Source organism: Aythya marila (assembly GCF_965140915.1).
Source record: "Aythya marila genome assembly, chromosome: 7".
In the NCBI taxonomy this organism is placed as follows: domain Eukaryota; kingdom Metazoa; phylum Chordata; class Aves; order Anseriformes; family Anatidae; genus Aythya; species Aythya marila.
Window position 1 is genome coordinate 3885722 of NC_139048.1, and position 26192 is coordinate 3911913.

Consider the following 26192-nt stretch of genomic DNA (forward strand, 5'->3'; position numbering starts at 1 on the left):
TTTCCCCGTGCTCTCCCTTCCGTTCCCTCCCCGGCCCCGCCAGCTCCCTGCGGGGGCGGCGGCCCTGAGGCAGCGCCGCCAACGGCCGCGGAGGCGAGGGGGGGCGGGCCCTCCCTGCGGGCTCGCGGCTCCTTCGCCCTCTGATTGGCCGAGCGCGGGGCGTTCTCCTCGGCTGAAACCAATGGCGGGCGGCGGCGGGGCAGGGGCGGGCGGCGGCAGCCAATGGGCGGCGGGGCGTGAGGCGCGGTGACAGCTGCCGCCGGCCGCCCCCGCCTTTTCGCCGCGGGCCGCGGGCGGAGCAGCAGGGCCGGCAGGTAGGGACCGGGGGGGGGGGGGACAGGGGGGAAAAACCGGGCCCGGCCTCGCTTCTCGCCTCATGTCGGCGGCCGCCGTGAGGGAGGGGAGCGCGGCGGGGCCGCCTTGCCGTGAGGGAGCCCTCCGGGGTCCCTCAGGGGTCCCTCAGGCTCCCCTCAGGCCCGTTGGGGGTAAGAGGCCTGAGGGGAGCTCGCAGCCCGCCCGCTGCCGCCCGCCTCAGGCAGGGCCGCCTCCCCCAAAATGTATTTATTTCGTGTTGTTTTTAGCCCTGCTGAGGTAAAACTGGCCCGGGCGGGTTTATTTTCTCCGGTTTAAGGCGGTGTAAGGCGAGCAGCGTTACTGAGGGGCTGCTGTGGAGGAGAAGCCGCTTCCCTAGCGCTCAGCGGGGGGGGCTGGCCCCGTTTCTGATGCAACACCTCCCGCCTGCCTCCTGCCCTGTAACGAGTTCCTGCTTTCCCCCCTGCTGCACCCCTCCTTCTTCCTGAAACCGCCGTGCGGATCGCCAGGAGCAGGCTTCTCCTCGCTTTTCGGCTCCAGATGCAACAGGAATTCGTGGTTTCGCTCTGCTTTGCTCAGGGTCACGCCCCCCATGCTCAGCTGAAATGATAGAGCCTCGCTTCCGCAGCTTGCAGGTCGTTTCTTCCTCCTGGAGGGGAAGTCTTTCTGATTAAGGTTTGCCACCCTGAAGGAAGAGTAATTCTGTAACTCTCCCTGCAGAACCTTAACTCTCTGGTGAGGTGCAGGTAAGAGTTTCTTTCCTTTACAGCTTTCATTTCAGGGATATTTGGGGCATGTCCAAAAATAGAGGAGCTTATCACAGAACCAGCTGCCCTGCCAGGGAGGTGTGGCAGGGGCAGGGAGGCACAGACCCATGGCAGTTAAGGGGTTAAGCAAGTTGTGTTTCTGAGTGGTGCAGCTCTGTCAAAATTTTTCTTCCATGAAGACATATTTGCCTTTTTTTTTTTTTTTTTTTTTGGTAAAATATTTGAGTGACAGTCTTGAGGAGTATTAACACAGACTGCTAATACTTAACAGCCCTGAGTTGGTAAAATGCCCAGGGCTGAGGAGCAGCTGATCTCCTGCTGGAACGGGGACTGCTGATTTTGGTAGATGCAGGAAATCGTTTTTCTGGCTTTGCTTCGAAATGAGGAACAGCAATATAACGTCGGAGGAATCTGCTGGAAAAAAAGCCTCTTTAAGGTGACTCATCCAGCGTGCAGTCCTTTACCAAAATAAATGTAGAATAATCTGCTGCTGCAAGCAGCCTGAAATAATAATTTCCTCCCATAAACCGTCCCTGTGTTCTCCTGTTTGATACACGTCTTTTGCAGTGTACTTTTGTTGTTAGGTAGTGTGCCAGTGTTGAGGTTCCTTAAAAAGCTCTTCAGTTTGCTGTGGAGTCTGTTGCAAAGGAGGCTGCATTGGATAATTAGAGCACTTGTCATTGTCATCTTCATTGTGGGCTAATAACTTTTTACAGTTTGTAAGTGTGATGTTGTGCAAGACTGGAATCTTTAGCTCTGACTGCGCTTGGTCTTGCTAAAGTGAACATCTCTGCCTTGGCTCTCTGCTGTCCCCACTACTCTCACCCTTCTCTTGCACTTCTATAAGTAAGAACAAGTTGAACGTGGAAGAATCCTTTGCTCCTTCCAGCTCTCACAGACATCTTGGGCCTTTCTGGTGTTAGTGCTTTCCCCTGAATGGAAAGACACAGAACTTTCCTGCAAAGGATTCTTTTCACGCTGTCCGAGTGTTGTGTTTCAGGTGCTTCTTAATCCTTTACCATAATTTGGAAGTGCTATCAGAGAACTGTGGAAACAATTTCTATTCCATTGTCAAATACAAATCTGAAAAGATTCACCACATCTTGGAGTTCTGCCTTCTGCTTTGATGGACTTGACAAGTTTGTTTCCAAAGACACGTTAGCCATATAAGTCTGGGAATATTAATTACACTCTTTGGTAAATGCTTGTGGAATTTAAATGGAAAGATGCCACCTACTGCTGGGAATTAGACCATGGTTCTGTTCTTCATTTTTGAAGGCTTAATTGTGTGGTTGCTCTGACAGAGCAGGAAGGGGAAAAATGCAGTGGAAGTTCAAGTTCCTAATGTTTTTCGTGTGTGTGTTTCATGAAATTCTGTTACTTTCCATTCATTTTTTCATTGCCTTGAAATGCCCCTAACAAGGAGTTCTTTATCTGTAGCTGGATACGCTTTAACATCAAGAATGCAGTTTATACAAAAAGCCACTAACTTGACTTCTTAAAGCTGACCTTGGTTAAAACTAATCTGTCCTTTATCAGTCTGATATTATCAGCTAAACATTATTTGGTCAGGTGCTTCTTTCCAGCCTTATATTATTTGCTTTCTGATTCTGTGTTGAGATTTCTCTTAAGGAAGTCTTCGTCAGATGAAAGGCATTTCAGTAGCCCCAGTGGCTTGATAAACTTAACTTTCTGATCATTTCCCTGCTCTGCTAAACGTAGCTTGTATTAATAAATTTAGTTGCAATTTAAGGCACAAAGAAAAGGTACTTTTATAGGTAAAAATTAGGGGACTAGCTCTTAGGCTTGCTTAGTCCTACAGTTTTTGTTCTGTTTCTGGGAGTGTGCATTAGAATAGGGGAAAAAAACAACTTAGTTGAAGTCAGTGCTGCGTTCCTTTATACTTCGTACAAGCTTTCCTGATTGCAGCGCAGAACGGTTGGGAAACCTGTAATCCTGGCAGTAGAAGCACTTTAATCGCGTCATATATTTGTTCAGAAGTACTGTCAGTGCTAATCATTAACCTCTTTTTTTTTCCTTTTTTTTTTTTTTTTTCCAGATCTCTCACGGCATACCTGAAGTCAACAATGTTTTCCAAGCTCACCCGCCCGCAGAGCCTTGCTGTTCTCTGCCGAGGTGTTCATGCTTCGCTGAGTTCTGCTACCTCAGTTGCTACCAAAAAAACAGTTCAAGGACCTCTGTCCTCTGATTACATTTTTGAACGTGAGGCTAAATATGGGGCCCACAATTACCACCCGCTGCCTGTGGCTCTGGAGAAGGGAAAAGGTATTTTATTTCGGTTGCCCTGGGTCCTGTTGATGGGATGTGTATACATAATGATTTTGAGCTAATCAGTTTCAAAACTCTTTTCAATTGTTGGGCTGGGAGCAGAGAAGATTGAGATAATTGATGAAGTAAAGGTAGTTAATTTGCAGGCCATAGCTCTCTATGAGACCTTATGCTGCAGCCTTATGAGGCCACTTCATACAATTGTGCTTTCTATATTTGTTTGAACAAAACAAATATAGATTGATTTATTTGAAATATTGATTTATTTGAACAAAGGTCTAAGTTCTGATGATTTCCATAACTCAAGAATAACTCAGCAAGAAAGCTTCAGGCAGCTCTGTTTCTTCTGCTGCCTTGCATGGAGATCTTCAGTGTTAAGGTGAACATGAAAACTGCATTGGATCTCTGTTTAAGTGTGTACTTAACCTTGTGTACTGCTCCTGTGTTTTGGCTTAATTTAAATTTACTCTGATTTTTAACTATATTTTAAGGGGATTTGCTGCTCCGCAGTATTTACCATACTTTTGTTTTTCTAGGTATTTACGTGTGGGATGTTGAAGGCAGAAAGTATTTTGACTTTCTAAGCGCTTACAGTGCTGTTAATCAAGGCCACTGTCACCCAAAGATCGTGAGTGCTCTGAAAGCTCAGTCTGAAAAACTGACCCTTACCTCTAGAGCGTTCTACAACGATGTGCTCGGTGAATATGAGGAGTTTGTCACCAAAATGTTCAATTATAACAAAGTTCTTCCAATGAACACAGGTAAGAGAAAAAAGAATTTTATTGCCACTGTATTTCTTTCCATGAGAATCGACACTTTTGTGCTGCACTGATGCGTTTGTTACTGCATCTATGACCTGTCGGATGTGCAAATATGATAATGGTGCTGCTTTATGTTTTAGGAGTGGAAGCTGGAGAAACTGCCTGTAAGTTGGCTCGGAAGTGGGCATACGTTGTAAAAGGCATTCCGAAATACAAAGCAAAAATTATTTTTGCAGGTACGTTACGTGTGGGTTACGAGTTGAGGTACTGAGAAGAAGGCAGCTCTAGACACTGGCGGTAGCACTCGTCCTGTAGCTGTAGCGATTGCACTGCAGTGTTATTAATGCTCTGTTTTTTCACTGAAGGAGGGAAAGCACTGTTAATGAAGTGGTTTATAGAGCTTTATAAATAGCAATTGGATGTATAAAGTAGACATTATTTGTACTACTTAACCCTTTTTGTTGTCAGATATTGCTTAATAGCTGCCTGAAGTCAGATGGAAGCTGCATTCATCCTCCGCACTCTTTTAATCGCTGCTTGGGTGTTAAAGTGCAGTATCTTTTTATTCCTTCTTTCTTGTGATACCTTTCATTTGAATTAAACTGTTGAGACCCCTCACAAAAATCCCAAGTTTGGGATAACCTCCTTCCTTCTTAACCACTCCCTACCAGTGTTTCTCTTCGGCATTCTTTAATTCGGTATTCTAGAAGCTGGCTTTAATCCAGTAAAGCCATTTTGTAGTCTTGATGATACAGCAAAGGTAACAGCAATCTTGCTAAAATTGATAGTGGGTCCTGACTATCTAAGTGGTGTGCTTTCATCCTTCGTCTGCTCTTCTTGGCTATATTACAGGGAAAAGTTGCCTACCACTGAAGAAGCTACTGTGCTTTGCTGAAAAATGACTGCTTAGGGCTAGTTCAAATAACTTCTATTTGGTATTTTTTGGTTGTAGATGAAGTGCTTTTTGTTGATTCTGCTGCTTTTCAGTGGCTCTGTATTTTATACAACTTCCCAGAATGAAACTAATTAATAAGTGATTTATTTATGTATTTATGTATTTGTTGCTGTTGTTTGTTGGTTGCTACAGCTGCAGTCTGTTTCTGACTTCTGGTGCATGTCATAGCTGAACTATAAATTGTCATTAGACTACATTTATAAACTGAAATTCAAAGTTGAGCACTGAGTTATGTCTTCTAGGGACAATTAGATTTTTTTTTTCCTGGGAATTCTTTAAACAAATATTTCTCCATTTCTTCCATGTATACTTTATTTTGCTCTTTAGTCAGTCAACTTTCAGTAAGTGCTTTCTTACTTCGATAAGTGACTCCCCAGAGCATAGCAGGGGTTGTTGTGACCGTTTTGAACTCTTATCTTCCTTATTCTTATCAGACATCTAATTATCAATTAGGTGACAGCAAGTTGATTCAATGGAAATACTAAAATAATTTTTCATAGTCTTGGTGATAGTTAGTTCCCAACCATTTTAACTCATGTTTCTATATGAAATAGTGCAAAGTCAGAGTGTTTTTAAAAATATAAACGGCTTTTCCTGGAACTTTGAATTACACAGAAATGTATTTTTTAGGCTTACTGGCAGCTTTATTAATAGGATTTAAATTCTGGATGGTATTTTCTTCATGGAAGTTATTTTGTGTACTTGCCAGGTCATGTCATAATACTCGTTTGTTTTTCCAACGTGCTTTTGATAGAGCAACCTGATGTATTTAAGGCATCAATGGAAACTGCTAACAATTGCTGGAAGGATGCTAATGTTAGACAACTCTTAAAATTCATTATCAGGTCAAAAATATGATGTCCTACAAACTGTTCTGGCTCTTAGTTTTGTAATGAACCTCTGCCAGTTATGTGAGGTGAAAATGCATTGTAATTTTGTCAATGAGATGTTTGCTATGTAATTATTGATATTATTATTTTTAGCTGGCAACTTCTGGGGCAGAACAATGTCTGCTATCTCCAGTTCTACAGACCCATCCAGTTACGATGGATTTGGACCCTTTATGCCAGGTTTCGAAGTGATCCCGTACAATGACCTACCAGCTCTTGAGGTATTTGGAATTATTTTACTGTGTCTCTTAGGTAAATAGCAAGGCAGGAAAATCAGAAGCTTGTAATTTAAAACATATCCATTAAGAAATATGTATTTCTTATATATGTCTAGATACATATACACTGCAGGTAATGGGTGTAAATTCTCCTTTGGCTTTGATTTTCAGTTTACTTTAGGAGGTAGAAGGCAAACAACAAGATCTGTTTCATTTCAGGTGTAGAAGATGTTTCAGGTATAAATAAAGAACAGCAAATAAACTGCAAGGGGATTCACGTTACGCTTGCATGAAGTAAAATACGTTCTAAAGTTGGGCGTGGATTCTGAAGCTAGTATCTTGACTTACTTTTCTCAGAAATGCTAAGGATTCTCCAATGACTGCATAACTAGAATTCACTGCAGTTGCTTACCAGTTTTGCGAGCTTCCTAGCATCCTTAAAAACATGCTAGGCTGGAAGTTCATTCAAGTTACTGAAATACTACTGATTCTGCAGTCAAGCTGTTGGGGAGTGTTGACCTTGATTAAAACTTCCCATGCTCGTAGTCTGGGTTTGTGCATTGGAGGGTAGATGGTGCTTGATAGCAGCCATAGGGTAACTGGATTTGGGACCTGGAAGGCAGGAGGGTTCCAGCTAAACAGAAATGGTACTGAGGCAGTAGGATCATTGGCATTGCCAATTCCATCATACATCATCTCCATGAGTGACAAGTCAGTCCTCCGTGTCTGCTGCGCCTGCTTAGTACAACGAGCTATCTGTGGAGGTTTATGGGACAGAGATGCCTGCCTCCTAGGAGTTTGTTTAGGGGAAACTAAAGGCTCTCTGTGTTATAGTTGCTTTGTGGAATAGCTAAATCAGCTTTGAACCTAAGTAAGGCTGTTCATTGTGAAAGCTCTGTAAGTATTTACTGGCTTTCAGCTAACTTTATATTGAGGCTTTGAATACGCTCTGGAGACCTAGAACCCACATCCGTGCCCATCAGACTAATAACTGAATTGATCCTGTTTACGGGGCAGTATTAAGGAAAGCTGCAGTAAACTTGTGCTGGGAATCTTTGTATCTTTTGAGTCTTGTAGACTTGTAAACCTTCTAGAGCTTGATAGTGCAAGAATGTAGCTGTGGACTTTGCTTTAAGATGACAGCTTTGTACTAGAGAGCCTCCATTCCTTTTTGTTTGAGGTGAACTGGGGGAAGCATTGAGCAATTGTTTGCCTTGTATGGAGTAATGCAAAACTGAGTATATTTCTGAGGTAACTTATGAACCAATCCGATAATCTGCTTGTCTGGCTTTGCAGTTTTTTAAGGTTCGTAATTCCCTGAGCGAGCACACCAACTGATCTTTTGAGGCAAGCAGGGACATAGGCTTCTGTGTTGGAACTGAAATGGCACTGAGATAACTGTCTGACAGGAATACCATTACCTGCTTTTAGGATTGAAAACAGAGTGACAGCTAGGTTGTGCTATGTGCTCTTCCCATATTTTGTAAATGTGACCTGAGTACAAGTTTTTCTTTTTCTCTTTCTGTGCACATCATATTTACAGCGGGCACTTCAAGATCCCAACGTAGCCGCTTTCATGGTTGAACCAATTCAAGGTGAAGCAGGTGTGGTTGTTCCTGACAAAGGCTATCTCACGGGAGTGCGGGACCTCTGCACAAAGCACAACGTAAGGAATTCGTTAGAATTAGGTGGCTTAAAATCACAGGCTGTGTGTCCTGGCATGTCTTGTAAGGTTATTCTCATGCAAGATATTGGACTTCAAATGCTGTTTAATAATTGCAGTGGATTAGGGTAGGGATACCTACACTTCCTGCTTCCTTACCTGGAAGTACTTCTTAGCAGTGCTCACTTTTCTCTGTTTATTATTGCTGTCACCAATGGAAGTTTCTAATGGAAGCTTTTGAAACTGCATTTATTTTAATTGAACTCTACATTTCTTTTTCACTCTTGTTGTTGTTGTTGGGTACTGCTGATGCTCATAAGCAGGCTGCCTTCCCTTATTGCAGCATCAGCTTGGTCAGGCTCTTGTACAGGTCTAGGCCTTGTCCTTTGTAAGGAAAATAACAAAAGTTTTACTGATTCATGGCTTTTTATTGCCATGGAGCCTGTCTGATTTGAAAATCAGCACTTTGTTCTAACAGAGTTCTGATTCTTAATTTCCAAATGTTACCCATAAATTATTCCAAACCTTCAGAGGAAGCTATTGACATACAAGTAATGAAGTTGCCTTCACTGTTACTGTGATGCTTACCTCACAGAAAAGGAATTAGGTACTTTATGAATTTCAGCACATGACAGTAGTGCAGCTTAGGAAAATGAGATCAAAGACTTGCATGTAGGCTCTCAGAGTCATGTAGACACTGAGGCATCAGACTGAGACCAGCAGAGTTGCTAAAGTGGCATTTTTCAGAAGCTTTCAAAGGTCAGTTTCCAAACAACGCACTTGGAGTAAAAGATGGACTAATCCTAACTTTTTGGAAATCTCACTTGCTGTTGTAGTGTAAATAGATTCTGTTTGAACAGGGACCAAGCCGATGTAGAGTATTCCTTATGTAGCAGAGAATCTTTGTTAAAGATGTCAGAGAGAATTAGGGTAGTACATTTACTTTTCATTAGTTTGACATTTCACAGAATGTGTGCGTCTTGAGGGGGTAAAAGAAGCGCACATAGTATGATACAGCTGGAAGGTCTTTCACTGCGTGCAACTCTGTTTGAACTGAAGTAGGAATGGGAGTGAAAAGTCATTTTTTGTAATGTGTGTGTTTTTTCTTTTTATCTCTATAAAGGTTCTGTTTATTGCCGATGAAATCCAGACGGGTTTAGCCAGAACAGGAAAAATGCTAGCTGTTGACCATGAAAATGTGAGACCTGATATAATTCTTCTTGGAAAGGCCCTTTCTGGTGGCTTATATCCTGTGAGTAACAAAAATAAATAAATAAATTACTTGGCTAATAATTTTTAAAGTAATTAAGACTGAAAGTCTACTAGTTGGAAGACAAATTTGATATTTGCTGTGCTTGGAAATCGGTGTTTACAAGATTAACTATAACTTGTGACCCAGATAGTAAAGCCTGTGAGTGATGCATCAGAAAATTATGGAATACATAGTTACATGTATAGCTGAAATGGCCAGAGAGCACTGAACTTTCTGTGTTGATACTTGAATTGTTAGTTTGGCGCATCATTAGATGCATCTTCTGGGATTTTTTAGGTGTTTTGATCATTGTTAATTGAATAGATTTGATGTATCTCTGTTTACTTCAGTTTGATAATATCAGAAAGGTAAGTGTCTGGTGGTCAGCCTTTCATTCTGGAATCACTAGTTAGTGATTCTAACACTGTCTCTGGGCAGTAGATCATCACAGTCTTGCTTTAATGAATTTCTGATTAACTTTGTAAAATGGGAGAAAAATAACGTGTGCTAAAACATCATCTATTAAAAGCATTTTTCTGAACAACTGGCATTAGTTCACTTGTTTGTCATGCCCACATGACTGGGTTTATCCTCCTGGAGTGACATAAATTTCTGCTGATTAAGCTGAAAATTGCAGCTTGCCTTGAACTGTTTTGGCTTGGTTTTGACTTGTTAAACAGAGTTATGAAACTTAAACTCTTGAAATAATATTCATTTTGGAGAAATGCCTCTCTGCTGTAGTTAACTGCTGTATACTACCGGTATAGCTGAGTGTATCTAAGGGGATTAAGCTGTTCTGTGATTGTCAGATGTCCTCTTCTGCACAGAGCTAGGAATGTAGATGTAACTTATCGCCAGGGGATGAAAAGCACCCTTTCCTGAGCCCTGAGGAGAAGTTTACTTCGGAAAGATTTAAGTTTACTGTTCTAAATGATGTAGGCAAATGAGTTAGCTGACCTTTCCATTCTAGGTCTCCGCAGTGCTGTGTGATGATGAAGTTATGCTGACCATTAAGCCTGGTGAACACGGATCTACATATGGAGGAAATCCATTAGCCTGTCGTGTTGCAATAGCAGCTCTGGAGGTTTGTGTTTTAATATTTGTATCCTAAAGCAATAAAGATGTCACACAGACATTATCTTTGCTTAAATAAGGAACGTTATTGGTGTTACGATACAAATAGAAATTTATGTTTAATAAGAATGAAAAATTGGTAGTAGTTAACTACTTGCATGTGGAATCATGTCATAGAATGGCTTGGGTTGGAAGGGACCTTAAAAATAGATCATCCAACCCCAACCCCCTGCCATAAGACATGGGACACCACCCACTAGATCAGGTTGCTCAGGGCCTCATCTAACCTGGCCTTGAACACCTCCAGGGATGGGGCATCCACAGCTTCTCTGGGTAACCTGTGCCAGTTTCTCACCTCTCTTACAGTGAAGAACTTCCTTCTAATGCCTAATCTAAATCTATTCTCCTTTAGTTTAAGATCACAAAACAAATTCTGAAGTCTTAGCTGAAAATGTACCCCAATTTCTGTGTATTTTATTGTCTTAAATTTTATTCTGCCATTGAAGCCATTATCTGAGACAAGGTTTAAGGTACTTAAATCCAGTAGAATGATTTTACTAATTTCACTGAGTCATTTTAAAAATAGTATATTTCATTATGCCATATTTAAGAGTTGCTGCTCTGTGAGCTTGATAACACACATGGCACTGGAGCTCAAACAAAAGCTAGTAAAATATCTTGTCCAGATACCATATTTTAAACATTCCGTAATTGCATAATTCACAACATTTAAGCAAGTCACTCAAAAAGCCTCATCATTGCCTGATACATGGACTTGGCCAAACTCAGAGATTGAGTTTTCAGAGGTTTGTCTTTCACTTGGGGAGGAAAAAAAAAAAAGACAACTGGAAAACAGTTTAGAGATTTGTTTCTTGTGAAAACAAAGGAGTGAAGGCTTAATAAGTAGCTTGGATGTGCTATGTTTGCAGTGGTACCTTGGATGGGTCAGCTTTTGTATCTCAGCAATTGTAATGTCACTGTGTGCCATGCTGGAGTAGACAACTAAAACAAATGCAGTGCCCTTCAGTTGACTGAAGCACTAACCTTCTAACCTTCCTGTAGGTAATTGAAGAGGAAGACTTGGCTAAAAATGCAGAAAGAATGGGTAACATATTAAGAAATGAGCTCATGAAGACACCATCTGATATTGTGACTTGTGTCAGAGGGAAAGGACTGCTCAATGCCATTGTAATCCGGGAAACCAAAGGTAAGGAAACACAATCAACTGCAGAGTCGTAGCATGACAAACAATTTTCAAGTTGAAATCGCAAGTATCTGTGGAGTAGGGACATAGCTTATAGTTATCTTGTTTGGGTTCTGATCTTGGCACTGTAGTACTGCCTATAAATTTGAGTGTGTGCTATTGAAAGTAGGAGGCTTTTACTATCTCAATCTAAACTTTTAACAATATGAATTATTTTATGACTGCATAATGTTCAAACCTGGCGGTGAACTTAGCTCCCCACAAATGCCCCTTTGTGTGTTCAGCTGGAGATAACTGGCCGTGTCTGGAAGGCTGGTTTCTGTCAGACTGTGGGAAGTTTGGCTGAGGTTATTTATTCCAGGATAATTAGATGAATACTGGAAGGCATAAGGAAGGAAAGAGTTAACGACTGAAAATAAGTTTCTAGGGATTAACACACTGAAGCACACCAGAAAATGGTTTAAAAGCCAGAGCAGACAATTATTTTTTTTTTTGTCATCAATATACTAAGCGACAAAGTGCTGCAAGGGAAGGGCTGTAATTTCTTAAGTCATGCACGTGATGCGCTGAAATCCAGGCATAAAAGTAACCTTGTCTGAGGTCCTATCCAGACTTCTTATCTTGCCTGCCTCTTGCAGGCTTCCATTTCTTCTAGTTTTCTTTGTTTAATCCCTTGCTACAAGTAGGCAGGCTCTCATCTGTGAAAGAGCAAAGCTCAGTTTTTGCAGCAGCCTTAAATATTCACTGCAAATTCAGGAGAGCTGCTCAGATGTCACCACTTCATTTGCGAGAACGAGCACATGATATTTGATTTTTCTCACTACTAAATGACAAGCAGTTTACAGTCTGGCTCCTCATACCACGTGCTGAAAATGCGCCGCTTTCTCTGGCACGGTGTAAATGTCTTTCCTTTCATTGCAGACTACGATGCCTGGAAGGTGTGTCTGCGGCTTCGCGATAACGGACTTCTTGCCAAACCTACCCATGGTGATATCATCCGGCTGGCACCGCCTCTGGTGATTAAGGAGGATGAAATCAGAGAGTGCATCGAAATAATTCATAAGACCATTCTGTCCTTCTGAAAACGTGGCTTTTAAAGAGTATCTGCTGACTGACCCGAGCTGGTGTGTTGTCATATGTGCGATGAAGGCCTGCACGTGAAGCAAGCATCTTTAATTCCTTTTATCTAAGAGGACTTAAGTCTTTAAAAACAGGAAAAAAAAAGAAAAAAAGCTGTCTTTTATTTTCTTCCGAGCCATTATAATTTAATAATGATTTTAAAGAGCTTCCAATCTTGGAATACTTGGAGATGAAGTGATGAGGTTCTGTTCATCTAGTCGAAACTTACCAAACTGAGTCAGAGTGTTTGAGGGGGGCACATCTGTAGAAATGTGCTTAATTATTGAAAGTCTTGGCCAAAGTTTAGAGTATAACTTATATATATATATATATATTTAGTAAGGGTGCTCTTGAGCTTTCAGAACTCTCCCAGGCATCACATTTGGTATTTTTGCCTCGTGGTGAGATGTTTGTAGTGGGGAAGCGCTTGCCATTATGGTAGAATTTCTGTTTTTCATTTACAGCTAGAAAAAAAACAATGCTGAAGATTTCACAAACTGGGTGTTGTGCCGGTGATCTTGACAAGCATCAGGCTGTGTTCTGTGTGTAAAGCATTTTGGTTTTATAACTCGAGTTGCTGTTCTCAAGACTGGTCTCGGTGTTTGGCTTTGCAATCTTGTAAAATAGATCTGAGTATGCAGATCTGTTTTTACTGTTACAGAACTTCCTATAATCTGGATGTTTCTATTAAAACATGCCTTGCTTTAAAAAGAAAAAAGTTAATGTGCAATTTAAATCCACAGAGTACTGAAAAAGAGTGAGCCCCACAGAAACTTGCAGTCACCTCCATCCAGAGCCACAACAGTCTGTCTTTTTGTCTCTTTATATGGCAGCTCTTGCTGTTTTTTTTTTTTTTTTTTTTTTTTTTTTTTCCCTAGGTTGAGTGCTTTACCATGCAAATGGTGAATAATGCTGTGGTGCTTGTAAGGCAACGCAGTTCATAGAAATGAACCAATCTGCCCTTCAGGATCCCCGTGAGTGCCTTACCCAGCTGTGTACCTTACTTGGTTTCAGACAAAATACAGTCATCTGCCATGGATGGAGGAAGAGTGATTCAAGTTGGAAAGGTCTCATTTGTGCAAGGGGCAGTGTGTCACCCTGACTGTTAGCCTCAGCAATTAAATGCAGAAAGGTGTTGCCTGGGAAGGCTGCCATTTCTGCAGGCTGTGCTTCTGCAACCTACCAGGAAAGGTGAAGTAACTGAAAGAAGCTGTAGTGTGAACATCATTGCTGGAGTCCTTTCCAAAAGGCTGAACCCTCCAAAATCCTTAGCAGCCAAAAAAAATTGCTTTCATAGAGCAGTAGGGCTGGCAGGAGCCAAGGACATGATCAGGTCCATTCCCCTGCCCCAGTTATGCCACTGGTTGCATGATTGCCTGAAAAGGCTCTAGGGCAGAAGACTCCTTTCCCTGTTTCAGTGCTTCCTTGTCCTCACAGCTAGCAAGTTTCCTACCATATTTATTGTCTGTGTCTCTCTTGCTGCCCATCAGGGCCGCAGAACGGGTTATTGTCCCTCTGTACAACAGTCTTTAACACGTGTAAAGATCGTTATCATTCCTGTTTCAGTGGTTTCTCCTTCTCTCAGTAAAATTCTATTCCTTTTCCTGCAAGGTAATGTTTCTCTTCACCTTTCTTGCTCTCCTGTGATTCACTGCTCCAACCATGCCCTCGCTGCTGCTGAGCAGAGCTGGACTTGTTTGTGCTGCCTGTGTGCTGTACTGCACTTCATGCCTAAGCATTGTCGTTTGGGTTTTCTTGCAGTGGCATATTTTTATCTCTCAGCTTGTCCTTGCAGACTCCCTTCTGTGCAAATTGTTTTGAAGAACAGCTTTGAACCTGTTTGTCCTCGTTTTGTTTGTTTGTGCAACGAGCAAGAATAACCCGCATGTAACATTTTGTTCTGGTTTATTGTCTTTCAGCCTCTTACTCAGAAGGTTTCTCTGGCTTTGTTATCGATTTCAGCTCTGATCTTGTCCAGCCCACTTTCCAGTTGCAGACTAACTGGGCCAAGTCTGCTCAGGACTTGATTTTCTTTTCTGTTTGTACAGCAGATCATTGCTGGCTGATCTCCGGGCTTTTTATTCATCCCATGGTTGCTTCCTGAATCTCATTTCCCTGATGAGCTTATGAAAATAGAGGCATGTAAAGCCTTTCTGAAGACAAGTCAAAAACTCATCTTAAATGACACTTATTTAATGACTGGGTAATTAAGGATTTTTCCTTTTTGACCTGAAAGTTGCCCTCAATTCTGCATTGTTCCCAGAGCCACAGCTACCCGTGTGAGGAAGGCAGGTGTGTAGTGCCTGCTGAAGCAGCTCAGAAATTCAGGAGCAGAGTTAAGGAACTCCATACGTTGCTTTGGGAGTAAAGAAAGATCGTCTGCCTGTGATATGTAGCGTGTGTTTGGAGAAGGAGAGGGCAAAATAAGGGCTTACTTTACCATGGAAAATGTCTTTTTGTCTGTCTTCTGGCCAAATCCCAGTTCATGCTTGCTAGATTTCAGTGACATGGCTTAAATCTCTCAAGCTCAAATGCAGCTGCTCATATAACTAATGGGCTTGTAAATCAGTCGCTGGGTTTGTTGTCTGGGATTTTAATTAGCCTTAGAAATTTTCTTCAGGGCTTCTCTTACCAAAAAAATGTAGACAACTAAAGTGCCTCCAACAGCTCAGCGCCAGAAGTTCGGTGCTCTCGTGTTTGTGCTTGTTGTACAAGTTGCTCAAGTGTGCTACAGCTCTGCCAGGCGCTGCTCCTGAACAAAGTTTGCATTTGAAGGATGCCAAAGTGGAAATCATTTACAAATTAGTGTAATGCATACTCTGAAATGTGCAAAGAAAGTACGTAAGACATTTCATAAAATATTCTGAGTTTGTTTTTTGCATCCTAGCGTTATAGAAGTGAAGAAGTGAGGAAAGCAAGCCCGGAGAATGCCCTTTTGGTGCCTTCCCAGTACTTTTCAAGTACTTCTCTTCTCTGATAGAGATAGAGATGCATCTTAATAGGGAAGAAGGTGTGGCAGTGACACTTCTTCGGTGATGCTTCCTGCTGTTGTAATTGAAATTCATATTTAAAATGGGATTTGAAAGGGATCTGTATGTTTAACACAAATTGCCCATCCAAATGGTGTCCGTTCCTTTAGCAGGAGCTCCACAGCAATGAAATTTCCTGGAGGTCCGTGTGCATTTACAAGATGTCACTTCAAGCATTTGGCTCTAAAGGCTTAATCTGTCTCCATCACAGTGCCTGCACGCGTTCTGCTGTTTCTTTGTGCCGGGTATGGTATACGAAATGCTTTCCTAAACGAACAGTGACTGTGCACTGAGTGCTGTGCAAACACGGGGAGGTAATCTAAGCACCCAAGAGGCAAAGCAGCATTCCTCGTGTGCCCAGAGCTGCCATTGACTTCACTGGAAGCTTTGTTTGCAAAAACAATGCCGAATTGTGCTATATGCCAGTGCTCTTTGCCAAAAAACGCGGACGTTTCTCTTGGCGTGAAATCATGGAATATGCATTCTGACAGAAAAATAAATCTTTGTTTACGGGTAGATGTAAACTGAGGTTTAAAGGTGCCACGTGAAGCAGGGAAAGGCAGGAGCAGCGCAAAGTGGGGAGGATCAGGAAGCATACAGTGCGGGATTCCTTCAGTTTTTGTCTTTCCTGCTGGCAATCTCGGAGCCGTGCTCATGGCATTGTCCTTTGGGATTCTTTACAGCTGCAAAAACCTGAATTTATGCACTCAGACAGTATGCCTGAAAGTTAAAAGTTACCCAAATAGGTTATTTTCTTAAAAGGCCTCAAGTGCCTGTCAGTCTTGACCGGGTAAAGAACCGCACATCTTGAACCTGTTAGAAATTGCCATGATGAAGCAACCTCTGTTTTCTTTGCCTTTCAACAGCAGTGTTAGGGCATTAGTTGAGCAGAGGACGAGGCTGTAGTTTATTTATTTATTTATTTATTGGCTGTTTCTTGTTCACATTCTCATCTTTTCCATCTTCCTGGCAGCAGATGGAGCCAGAAGCTCAGCTTTACACTGCTGGGTGTAGGATTTGGGGAGTTTGTGACTCCTGAGGGCTCGCTTTTGGTCTTCACTGATACAGAAATGTGACACAAACTCCAGTCTCATCTCTGTGTCATACCTCAAACTGGAATTTAAGCAGTGCACTCGTGGCTAATCTTGGGTGGGGGGGACTAAAATGGAATTCCTTTATCTCTAATATGACAAATACCCGGTAATTCATGGCTGTCCCTGTTTGACTGATAGGGATGTAGGGACAGCTGAGCGGGGGGGTGGAAATTTCCTTCCCAAAGAACTGAAGTAGAAGGAGGATGGAGGTCTGAGAGAAATCTTTAAATATTTCTTTACATCAGGACACCGCTTTCTGTGGGCCTCCCTGTGGTGCTTTGGCCCAGAGTGGGGGACTTAACCAGCTGGGGTTCCTGGAGTTTTCTGGGGTTTTCGGTGTTTTTTTTTGGTCCCACCCCAGCCCCCGTGCAGCCAGAGAGCTCGCGGGGTCAAGGCAGAGCCGCTTCAAGCGCTCCTTTGTTTTTCTTTCAAGTGCAAGCTAATCTGCTTTCATTTTCCTCCTCGAGGCAGTCTGTTTGCATCCCGCAGCCTGGAGTGCCGAACGCTAACGTGGCGTGGCTAAGAGGTGACCATAACGAATCCTGCTTGGTGGTTGTTTCCCTCCCGTGCTGTCTGTCTGTCTGCAGGGGTTTGTTTGCAGAAATCTGAGCAGAGGCCGTGCCGTCTGGAAAATCCCCGGGCTCTTATCGGCGCTAGTCCAAATAAATACGAGGAGAAAGCAACTCCTACTCATTCCTGCCCCAAATCCTATTAATTTGCTATGATTTGGGCTCTGTATTAAAGCCCTCAGGAGTATTGACCCTTTGCATGATGTGCAAACACAACAAAGGCCTGGACCTTGGATGAACTCCCCATCCTTCCCCGGGGTCTGACACAGGGGAGCCCTGATCCTGCAGCTAATACCCAGAGATGGAAGAGAGCTGGGAAACGCTGCCCGCGTTACACAACTCCACCTGAAGGAACGGGACGGAGGAGGGGGTAATTCACACACACACCCAGGATGAGGCTGTAGGAGCTGCCTCAATGTCCTGAAAGCCTTGAGACCTTCAAGGGACATGAGGCCTGGGAGAGCTTCACTCCCTATTGTACCTGTAGCTCTGGCTGGGGGCAAGAGGATCTATTTTCCTGCGTAGCTTTTCATCTTTCACCCTCAACACCGATCAGCCACGATAAAATGAATTAATATAAATATGATAAATATGATAAATATGAATTACTGGGTGTTGTGGAAGCGTTCGTCAATAATGGGTGAACATCTCAGCTGCTCCCAGAGGGGCGCTTTGTGTTGTCTCTGCAGGAAGGGAGCCTTCACAGCAAGGTTAAAGGCAGCGCGAGGAAGGGGCTGATGTCTGCGTGTGGCTCCTCCCAAGTTAACCTTCGAGAGCACGAAAATGAAAACAAGATTAAAGCCCTATCGGGCAGGCGGTGCTGTGTGGCCGCTGCCTTTGTAACGGGCTGTCTGCATCTCCCAGGGGCTGTCTGCATCAGGTGGGTGCAGGGCGGCCTCCCCAAGCAGCCCTGCCTCTTGCTGCAGGAGCTAACCCCAAAAACATCATTTTGAAATATCCCTGCTCTTCGTGGCCCCGCAGAGATGAACCAGGATCTGTAGCAGGGATCTCAGCTCTCTTACCCAGCTCTGCTACCCTACCTCGGTGGGCAGGTGGGAGCTGCAGGACGCACAGCTCCCGGTTATATTTCATCCCACGGAGGAGATGTGGGTGCTTTTATCCTGCTGGGTGTCCCAGCTCGGCGTGGAGGCAGCCGCCCGTCAGGCTTTTCCAGCCGCTGGGTGTTCCTGACCACCCTCCGTGCGCATCCTCGCCTGGGCACCACGTGGGGGGCCGGGGAGCGTGGGATGCTCCCAGCCCCAGCCGTGCCCCCAGCCGGTCGGGGGCTGCTTTTTTCCAAGCTGCAAGTCACCCGTTTGCGGCTGGCGTGACAGCGGGCTGAGCTGGAACAGTTTGGTTAAATCTCGTCTATTCTGCGGGCCGGTGGGTGGCCACGCGCTCAGCCAATATCAAGCAAATTAAAACCAAAAAGAAGGGCTGGGAACCACGGCGCTGGCTGGGACCTGCTTCCTCCTGCTCAGCAGCTTTCCTTTCCTGCTAAACGACCCAGACATCGGGCTTTGTCCACCAGGTTTGTGTCTTCCACGCTGCTGAGCCCCTCTGTCCTGTTGCAGTGTGCCCAAAGCTGGTTGCAGCCTTCAGGCAAAGCTTCTCTGGGGCTTGCGCGCAGCAGCAGCACCCCTGGAGAAGGCTGTTCTTATTCAGACAGCTCAGCAGGATGTTTGCTTTCTTTTTCTCCTTATTTTTTTTAACAACAGCCTGACTCACACCTCGCTTGTATCCTGTTGTATGTGCCCGTTGCTGTTTTTCCATTGTGTGTTGAGGTTATTCCTGCCCGCATGGCATAGCTGGCACCCGTCCCTCTCTGCTCCCTCTTTCTCCTGTTTCTCAGGATTTTGGTGATGCTGTGGCTGGCAGCCTCCCTGCTGCCCTCCCTCTTTGTGCCACCTCCTGCTCCAAGACCTCGGCGCTTCAGCCCAGCTCGTGGATGGGCAGCAACTGTGACACATCGTGGTTAGCCTAAGCCATAGCAGTGCTCCTGCAGCACGTGGCTGTGCGGTCCCAAGAAGTGCCATCCAGCACAGCAGGACCCTGCAGCTCCGAGCCTGGTCCCACCAGGGTGTCCCAGCAAATTTGGCTCCCCAGGGCCCATGGAATGAGCCAGGTCCCCCTGTGACACCCAGGGAGGTGGCAGCCAGGGAGCCGGCCACCGTGCACACACCGTGCTGCTGCAACACAGGTAGGTGACCTGGCTGACCGTCTGTATCAGCTTTTCTTTCCAGATTTGGCAATTTTTCAGAGGAGGAAGACCTCGGAAGAGCTGCGGGATAAATCAGTCTATGGCCAGCTCATGACCAGGTGACAGCAGCATGTGCTCAGCTTTGGGATGTGACCGGGGTTTTCTAACGCAAACTTCTGAAGACGCGGCTTGAGGAAGTGTCTGACGCAGCCTCGCTGCTGGGAAAAAACAAACAGCGAGGGCTAGCAAGCAGCTGGCAGGAGTTGTTTTTAAACTGCGCTCCTCGGAGAGCCCAGCAGCAGCAGAGAAGATGCCATGGGCGTGTTTAGATGGTGAAGTCATATGTGGAAGCAGCGGGAGCAGTGATCTCCCACAGTACAGCCAAACGCATCGTTCCTCCCAGCGAGGCTCAGTGCGATGCCTGATAGTCTCCTTTAGGAGGTGTAGGGCATAAATTAATGCCGTGTGCATTTTGCTGCGTGTCTTCACATCGGCAGCAAACGCTGTCAGGGGATGTGAAACGCTGGAGTGGGCGTCGTGCTGCCCGGCTGTGTCTCTTCTCCCTCGGGACAGCCGGACTTTCCCAGGGTGTCCTCTCTCCCCACGTCTCCTCCTGTGCATTAGTCATTGTATTCTTTAAGCCTCGCTTTGATGAAAATTTCATTCATTATAACTTCATCACCTTTAATTTCGGAAAGGTCTGTCTAATTATACCTATAAATACCCTGGGAGAGGAATTATAATCAACCATCATTCACTTAGCGTCCACACATGCTGAAAGTCACTCTGCAACAATGACTCATCTCGGTCCCCGTGCCAAAATCCATGCCTTGCATTTTTAATATCTGAAGTATTTGCGTGCTGATGAAAGCCTGGCCATCACGCTGGGAGATTTCATCAGATAACAGTCCTGCTTAACCAGGGCCCAGGTCACGTAAATCCTTTGGGCCGCCGGGCACGCTGCCGCTTCGCTGCCTTCTAGCTCCCCGTCCTCCTCTAATTTCCTTCTTCCATTTCTACATCCAAATAAAAAAACGCTCTTGCTGATGGTCCATCACCCATTTTTACAGCTCTCCTTGTTCACACTGGGTGTCTCAGAGGCCCTTGGAAGGCACCCGGGAAGGTTTTGGTGTGCCTCCCCCCATGGGCTGACTGCGGGCCTGCAGCTACAGAGGATTTCCAAGGCAGGTTTTGGTCTGGATGCAGCAGGGCTGGGAAAGCCCCAGGTGCTGAGTCAACGTGCCTGGTGTTACCTCCCCACCTCCAGATCCAGCAGCTCTGGGATTTCTGCCTGTTTCTGTGTTTCCTGTCCCACCCAGTAAGCTTTGCATCCAAATCTGGGGAAGAAGCGGGGCGAAGGGATAATCCAGGCGTGTTCGTTTACCAAGTTCATCTGTTTGATGCTGCATGATGGCATTTCACTAAGCAATAATGTTCTGGACCCAGTCTTGCCTGATCAAATAAAGGGAATAAGACCAGCACATCAGACTGACTCTGACCCTGCCATCTGATGCTCTCCCTAACTCCAGGCTCTGCTCTTTTAAATCAAATTTATTCCAAACATGACTAAAATTATTGGCCTTCTATAAAGCTCACCCAACCACACGGTTAAAGGTTTTGAAACAAAGCCTTTTCTTAAAAGGAAGGTAAAAGACCTTCAGTGTAGACAGGGAGGAAGCAACGGATGAGTTTTGCCGAGCTGGGGGCTGGATGGCGAGGAGGGGCCGTGTGTTTTTGGGGCTGCACAGAAAGCTCTGTTTCTGCTCAGATTCAGCAGGCTCCAGCTGGCTTGCGTCACCTCCAGTGGTTTGCAAGGAGTATTTATTTCTACTATTTGTAAACCATTTTTTTCCCAAGGAAATCCTCCCTCACCATGACCTTTTTCCAGCTATATACAAATTACTCCGGCCAGGAACAAGCCGTAACTCCCGCTGTCTGCACACCCTGTTGGGGTTTCCCTGCTCTCCCAGCAGTAGGATCGGTTTCCTTCGCTGGTGGGGGGCTGCTGAAGTGGTGGATTTGGCAGGGTTAGGTGACGGTTGGACTCGGTTATCTTAAGGCTGAGCCTATTCCAGTCCAAATATTTCTATGATTTTAAAGCTGACAAGCATGAGCGCAGTGAACTGGCACATCATCCTCTTGCAAAGGGCTGCAGCCTCCTGTTGTTGGGGCTTAGCATGGCCTATTTTCCCTGCTACACCTGGATACCTTGGCATGACGCTTTGGTAGAAGGTCCAGTTATGGATCCTGACCTCCTGGGCCCCGAGGTCTGCTCAGGAGTTTCTCCCCTCTGTTATTACCCTGGCCAAAAGCTGGCTCCAGCCTCCTCCCTGGGTTTCCTTTGCCAGGCCTAGCTCGCCACCCATACCCCATGCAATTAGCACACATAACGAATGACACACATGAAGAACATTTCCAATGAATGCCCGGGCTTGCAAGTTTTGACTCAACCAACCTCATGCAACCGCTCTCTCACGAGGGGCACGGGAGCAGTTGGTACGTACAGGACAAATGGAAGCAGCTTTATGTGATCACGTCAGCCCCTTCCCACAGACAGGAAGCAAATTGCATTGAAGCAATCTCAAGGCAACGTGTCTGGTGATAATTGCAATTCTGAGCTAGCTGGCTTTCTTTTCCAAATCCCAAAGAAAGCAAGAAACACCCCGGACAGCAAATGTATCTGTCAGTCAGGGAAGCAGAATGAGCAAACCTTTCAGGGGGGCAAACCTATGTGAAAGAAAGCCTCTGCTACAGTGTGGATGTGAATGTCCAGATGCTGAGACAACCATTAAAAACTGCTCGTCTTATTGCTTCTTAGCTCTATGTCTTTGTCGTTAGGGTTCTGTGCTTCTCCCACCTTTTTTTTTTTTTAATTTATTATTATTTTTTTTTTTCAGAAACCATTATTATTATTACTATTTTCCCCAGAAAACATACATTTTTTTCTTTGGAATTGGACTAGAATTTCCTTCATAAAATTTCAGTGGGTAAGTTGGTGATTGCACTTAACACTCACTCAATTTCATCCAGTTTGCAAATTATCTGAGTGCTCAGTGCTCTAGCATCTTAGAGCCATTCTGTTTTGCCTTTTTTTTTTTTTTTTAAATAATTTGAAATATGTCCTAAGTACCCAAACACTGCACCCCACATGTTGGAGCTTGTGTGCAGGGTACAAAACCTGCTCTCTGGCTACGTTATTTCTCATCTTGATCTCCGTCTCCTGGCAGGGGAAGGGGAAAGGCTTGTCACGACAGACCCATCGCACGGCTCCCACATTGCATCGCAAGGAGTCAGCTTTCCTTCAAAGCCATGAATCACATCAATCAGCCCAAGCCCCAGCTGAGAGATGTGCATAACCGAGATGCTGAGATGTGCAAAACTGAGGTGCTCTTAATATTGGGAGGCAGGTTGGCTTAGGGAGCCCTCCGCTGAGCTGAGCCCCCCGTGTAATGCTGCAGCAATGCCTGGCATGGTAGTGGTATGGCACACCCAATTACTTCTGCCCTCGTTTAAAACAGCCGACTTGCAGGGCGTCTAAGAATTACCTTTCACTTTGCATTAGATGTTTTCAACCTGCTGAACCAGAACTTTAATTTATTGCGTTCAGTGACTTTTGGATGGTCCTCCTTTGCTTTCTGCAGAAACTTAACAAGAGGGATAAAAATGCTCTTTCAAGGTGCCTGATTTTTTTCTGCCAGATCAAATGAGATGTCTTTGTAAAAATTGATGATTTTAAGCTACTTTCAGACAAGAGGCAAGCTTTTTAAGAGTCCTGTATAACTTAAGTTAGCCGTGACTTTGAGGCTGCATGTGAATCCCTTGGCCTGGGAAAGTTCTCTATGAAATAATAGCATGCTGTTGGGTTATCGTTACGGGACCTGCACTGCAGAGGTGCCCTGTTTCTACTGTGAAATGGTCAAATGAGCAAGGAACAAACATCTCGTATGACCAGTTGATGCTGATGGTTTCAATCTCCTTTGTAGTTATTTTCTATTTTGTGGCTCTGGGGCAGGAGAGGTGCAGAGTGAGGCTGGCAAGGCCACAAGAGTGTCAGGGCTATGTCTCCCCCAGAGCCATCCCTGCAATCCAGCAGTCCATCAGGGGAGTACCAAAATGGAAAAACTGGTACCAGGGTGGTCTCAAAATCACTTTTAGGATGTGGGCACACAGGCTCCAGGCAGAAAAGCATGCAGGATCAATTCTTCCTTTCCTTTCCCCATTACAATCCTCATTTATTGATGATTGCCTCCCCTGACAGGGCTGGAGATAACACTGCCAAGCTTTCATCCTGAGACTGTCACGAGGGAAACACGGAGCCTTGCACATCCAGCGACCGTGTCCTCCCCTTGCCTGGCTGCTGACTCCTCTGCACCTATTGAGAAGCTCCAGCTCCCCTGGGGAGCTGCAAAGACACTGGTTTCAGGAAAAACACCATGCCCTGCTTTTGATCCATTGTGTAGCCCAAGACATGCCCTTTTTCTTAATAAGGCTGGCTGAAAAAGGTCTGAAAATCAAGTTAATGAAGCCTGTGTTTTACTTCTTCCTGCTCTTTTCTTTTTCTTCTTGTCTCTGTCTCTCTGCTTGGTGCTTGCTGCTCTATTTTCCCCCTCCTAAGCCTTTATTGCCTTTATTCACTTTAATTAAGTTCTCCCTTAGATTCAGAAGCTTAACAAGGCTTGAAGAAAGGAAGTGAGTTTGCTGAGCAGCGTGGCTTCCCCCTCCCTTAGCATTTCACCCTTGGGTACCTCCTGCTCTGCCAGCCCTGCAGCATCTCCTGCCCCCCCAGCAGGCACAAAATCAAAGAATAACAATAGTTTGGGTTGGAAGAAACATTAAAGACCATCTCCTTCCAACCCCCTGCCATGGCAGGGACACCTCCCTCCAGCCCAGGCTGCCCAAAGCCCCATCCAGCCTGGCCTTGGGCACGCCCAGGGATGGGGCACCCACAGCTCCTCTGGGCCTGGGCCTCACCACCCTCTGAGTGAAGGATTTCCTTTGTTACCGTTCCACTAAAAAATGAATACATTTACAAAGTAAACTACCTCGCAGGTTGGTATTGCTGGCAGTACATTTCCACACTCCTATAATTAGACAGGTCCTAACCAAACTATGTGTGGGAGTCTGGCTAGGCCTGGAAATAATAGGTTTGGTCTCCAGATACCCTGCTGCTGTATTACTCTAACTGGTGCTGAGAATATTTGCTGTTTCGAGCGATTAGTGATTCCTACTGCATGCCCAATCTCCTCCACAGCAGCCCGCCCCCTGCTCAGTGTTTGCCCTCTGCATTGCCTTTATTAATGGTCTGACTTCAGAGTAAGTTTCTGGAGAAACAGTGGAAGTCTGAGCATAATCAGCCTGAAGCTGCCTAAGGGGACATCTCACTGAAAATATTTGACTATCTGGGCAATAATGTGCTCTGAATCTCGCAGCAGGAAGATGCTTCTTTTATTTATTTATTCATTTATTTATTTATTTTCCCACCACCCTTGTGGCTTGTGATCCTTCACTGATGGAAACAGCCCAAATTCTACAGGGAAAAGCCACTCTTCATAGCCTGGGCCCAGGTAACTCTGCTGTGTAATATCCCATATATCCCATAAGACAGCCTGTCCAAAGGCTTTCCAGGGCAATGAAAACATTCTGGTTTTTCTCTGGAAAAGTGAAGCCAGGACTCGTGGTAAGTCCTGTCACTGGTGTGCTCCCTCCAGGACCCATGCCACACCTTTGCTTTATGACCTTGTTCCTGGTCACTTCCCAGCTTGTTCTTTCCCACCAAAACAGATGATGCAATGTGGATATGAACGGAGCTGGGAAAGGCAAAGGGAGCCTGGCCTGAGGAAACCAGGAGCACTGGTGTTTGCAGAGTTATTGTATGGGGTATATTCAGCAGACTAACACCACTCTGTGATCTTGGCAGCTCTCCACAAGTCGTATTTCCACCTTTAAGAATCATCTTTGAAATGCCCCTTGCGTCCTGGCCACAGTAACTACTCTTGCCTTTCATGCATTTTTCCTCCTATGTATTTGTCTTGGCCACTGCAAGGAGGAATCCTGGTACGACAGTGCATGGGCCACGTTGCCTGGACACACCATGGGGTCACATCCCCGTGTTAATGATCCTTTTCTACTTGAGTTCAGGAGCAAGGCTCCTTGGGGGGCTTCAGTTAATGCTGATTTTTCTGTGTGATAACCCAGAGCATTTTCCTGACAGCAATCAAAGTAAAAATTCTCCTTGAGTACAGGGGACAGGATGGGAATAAAACTCACAAGGGGCTTCGCAGAGCTCAGACTGTGCATTTCGGTCAGGAAATTACACCTTCTTATTCCCTGTGTGCACCTCCAGAGGCTGCTCATGCTGCAGGGCCAGCTGCACGCAGCCCCTCGCATCCATAACGCACGGGAGGCATGGAGCAGCACCTGCAGCCACAGGGAGGAAGAAGGAATTTGGGGATGGTGTTGGGGACATGGGCTTGGTCCTGGAGGCTGGTGGCTCACAGAGCTGGCTGCTGCACCAGGGCTTTGCTCTCTGAGAATAAAGATGACAAATGGCCCAGAGGATTTGTGATGCATCCAATAAAAAGCCTCATCTGCCCGTTTTTTGTCTTACTGACCAACAGCTTGTTGCACATTACAGCCTCCCAGGAGCTGGATCTCAACAAGCTTTATAGCTGGCATTTTACTCTTGATGGTTCAGCTTATGGTGTAGAACTGGATGGCGAGCAGCAGCCCTGCTTTTATGGGTAAATGCAGTGAAGTTGCACTGAGCACCTGACAGCGAGGCAGGAACACGCGTTTA

The 26192-nt window shown here is 45.0% G+C and overlaps 1 protein-coding gene across 2 annotated transcripts; it reads left to right on the forward strand.

The window, feature by feature from the left end:
• The first annotated feature begins 253 nt into the window (after nt 1-253).
• Nucleotides 254-13222, forward strand: OAT (ornithine aminotransferase). Of its 2 annotated transcripts, none has more exons than XM_082764679.1 (10): nt 254-314; nt 3139-3365; nt 3905-4129; nt 4270-4365; nt 6068-6195; nt 7736-7858; nt 8979-9107; nt 10078-10191; nt 11244-11388; nt 12307-13222. In XM_082764679.1, the coding sequence occupies exons 2-10, from the start codon at nt 3167-3169 to the stop codon at nt 12465-12467; spliced, it is 1320 nt and encodes a 439-aa protein (XP_082620805.1). In that variant the 5' UTR covers nt 254-314; nt 3139-3166; the 3' UTR covers nt 12468-13222. The 2 variants fall into 2 exon arrangements, with proteins under 2 accessions (XP_082620805.1, XP_082620804.1); XM_082764678.1 differs by lacking the exon at nt 254-314 and adding an exon at nt 812-1058.
• Nucleotides 13223-26192: the final 12970 nt, after the last annotated feature.

Excerpts from the sequence above, each read along its gene's own strand:
- OAT (XM_082764679.1), top strand. The coding sequence starts at position 3,167 with ATGTTTTCCAAGCTCACCCGCCCGCAGAGCCTTGCTGTTCTCTGCCGA. Across the intron at positions 7,859-8,978 it reads ACCTCTGCACAAAGCACAAC|GTTCTGTTTATTGCCGATGA; the intron begins GTAAGGAATTCG and ends ATCTCTATAAAG. Across the intron at positions 11,389-12,306 it reads TGTAATCCGGGAAACCAAAG|ACTACGATGCCTGGAAGGTG; the intron begins GTAAGGAAACAC and ends CTTTCATTGCAG.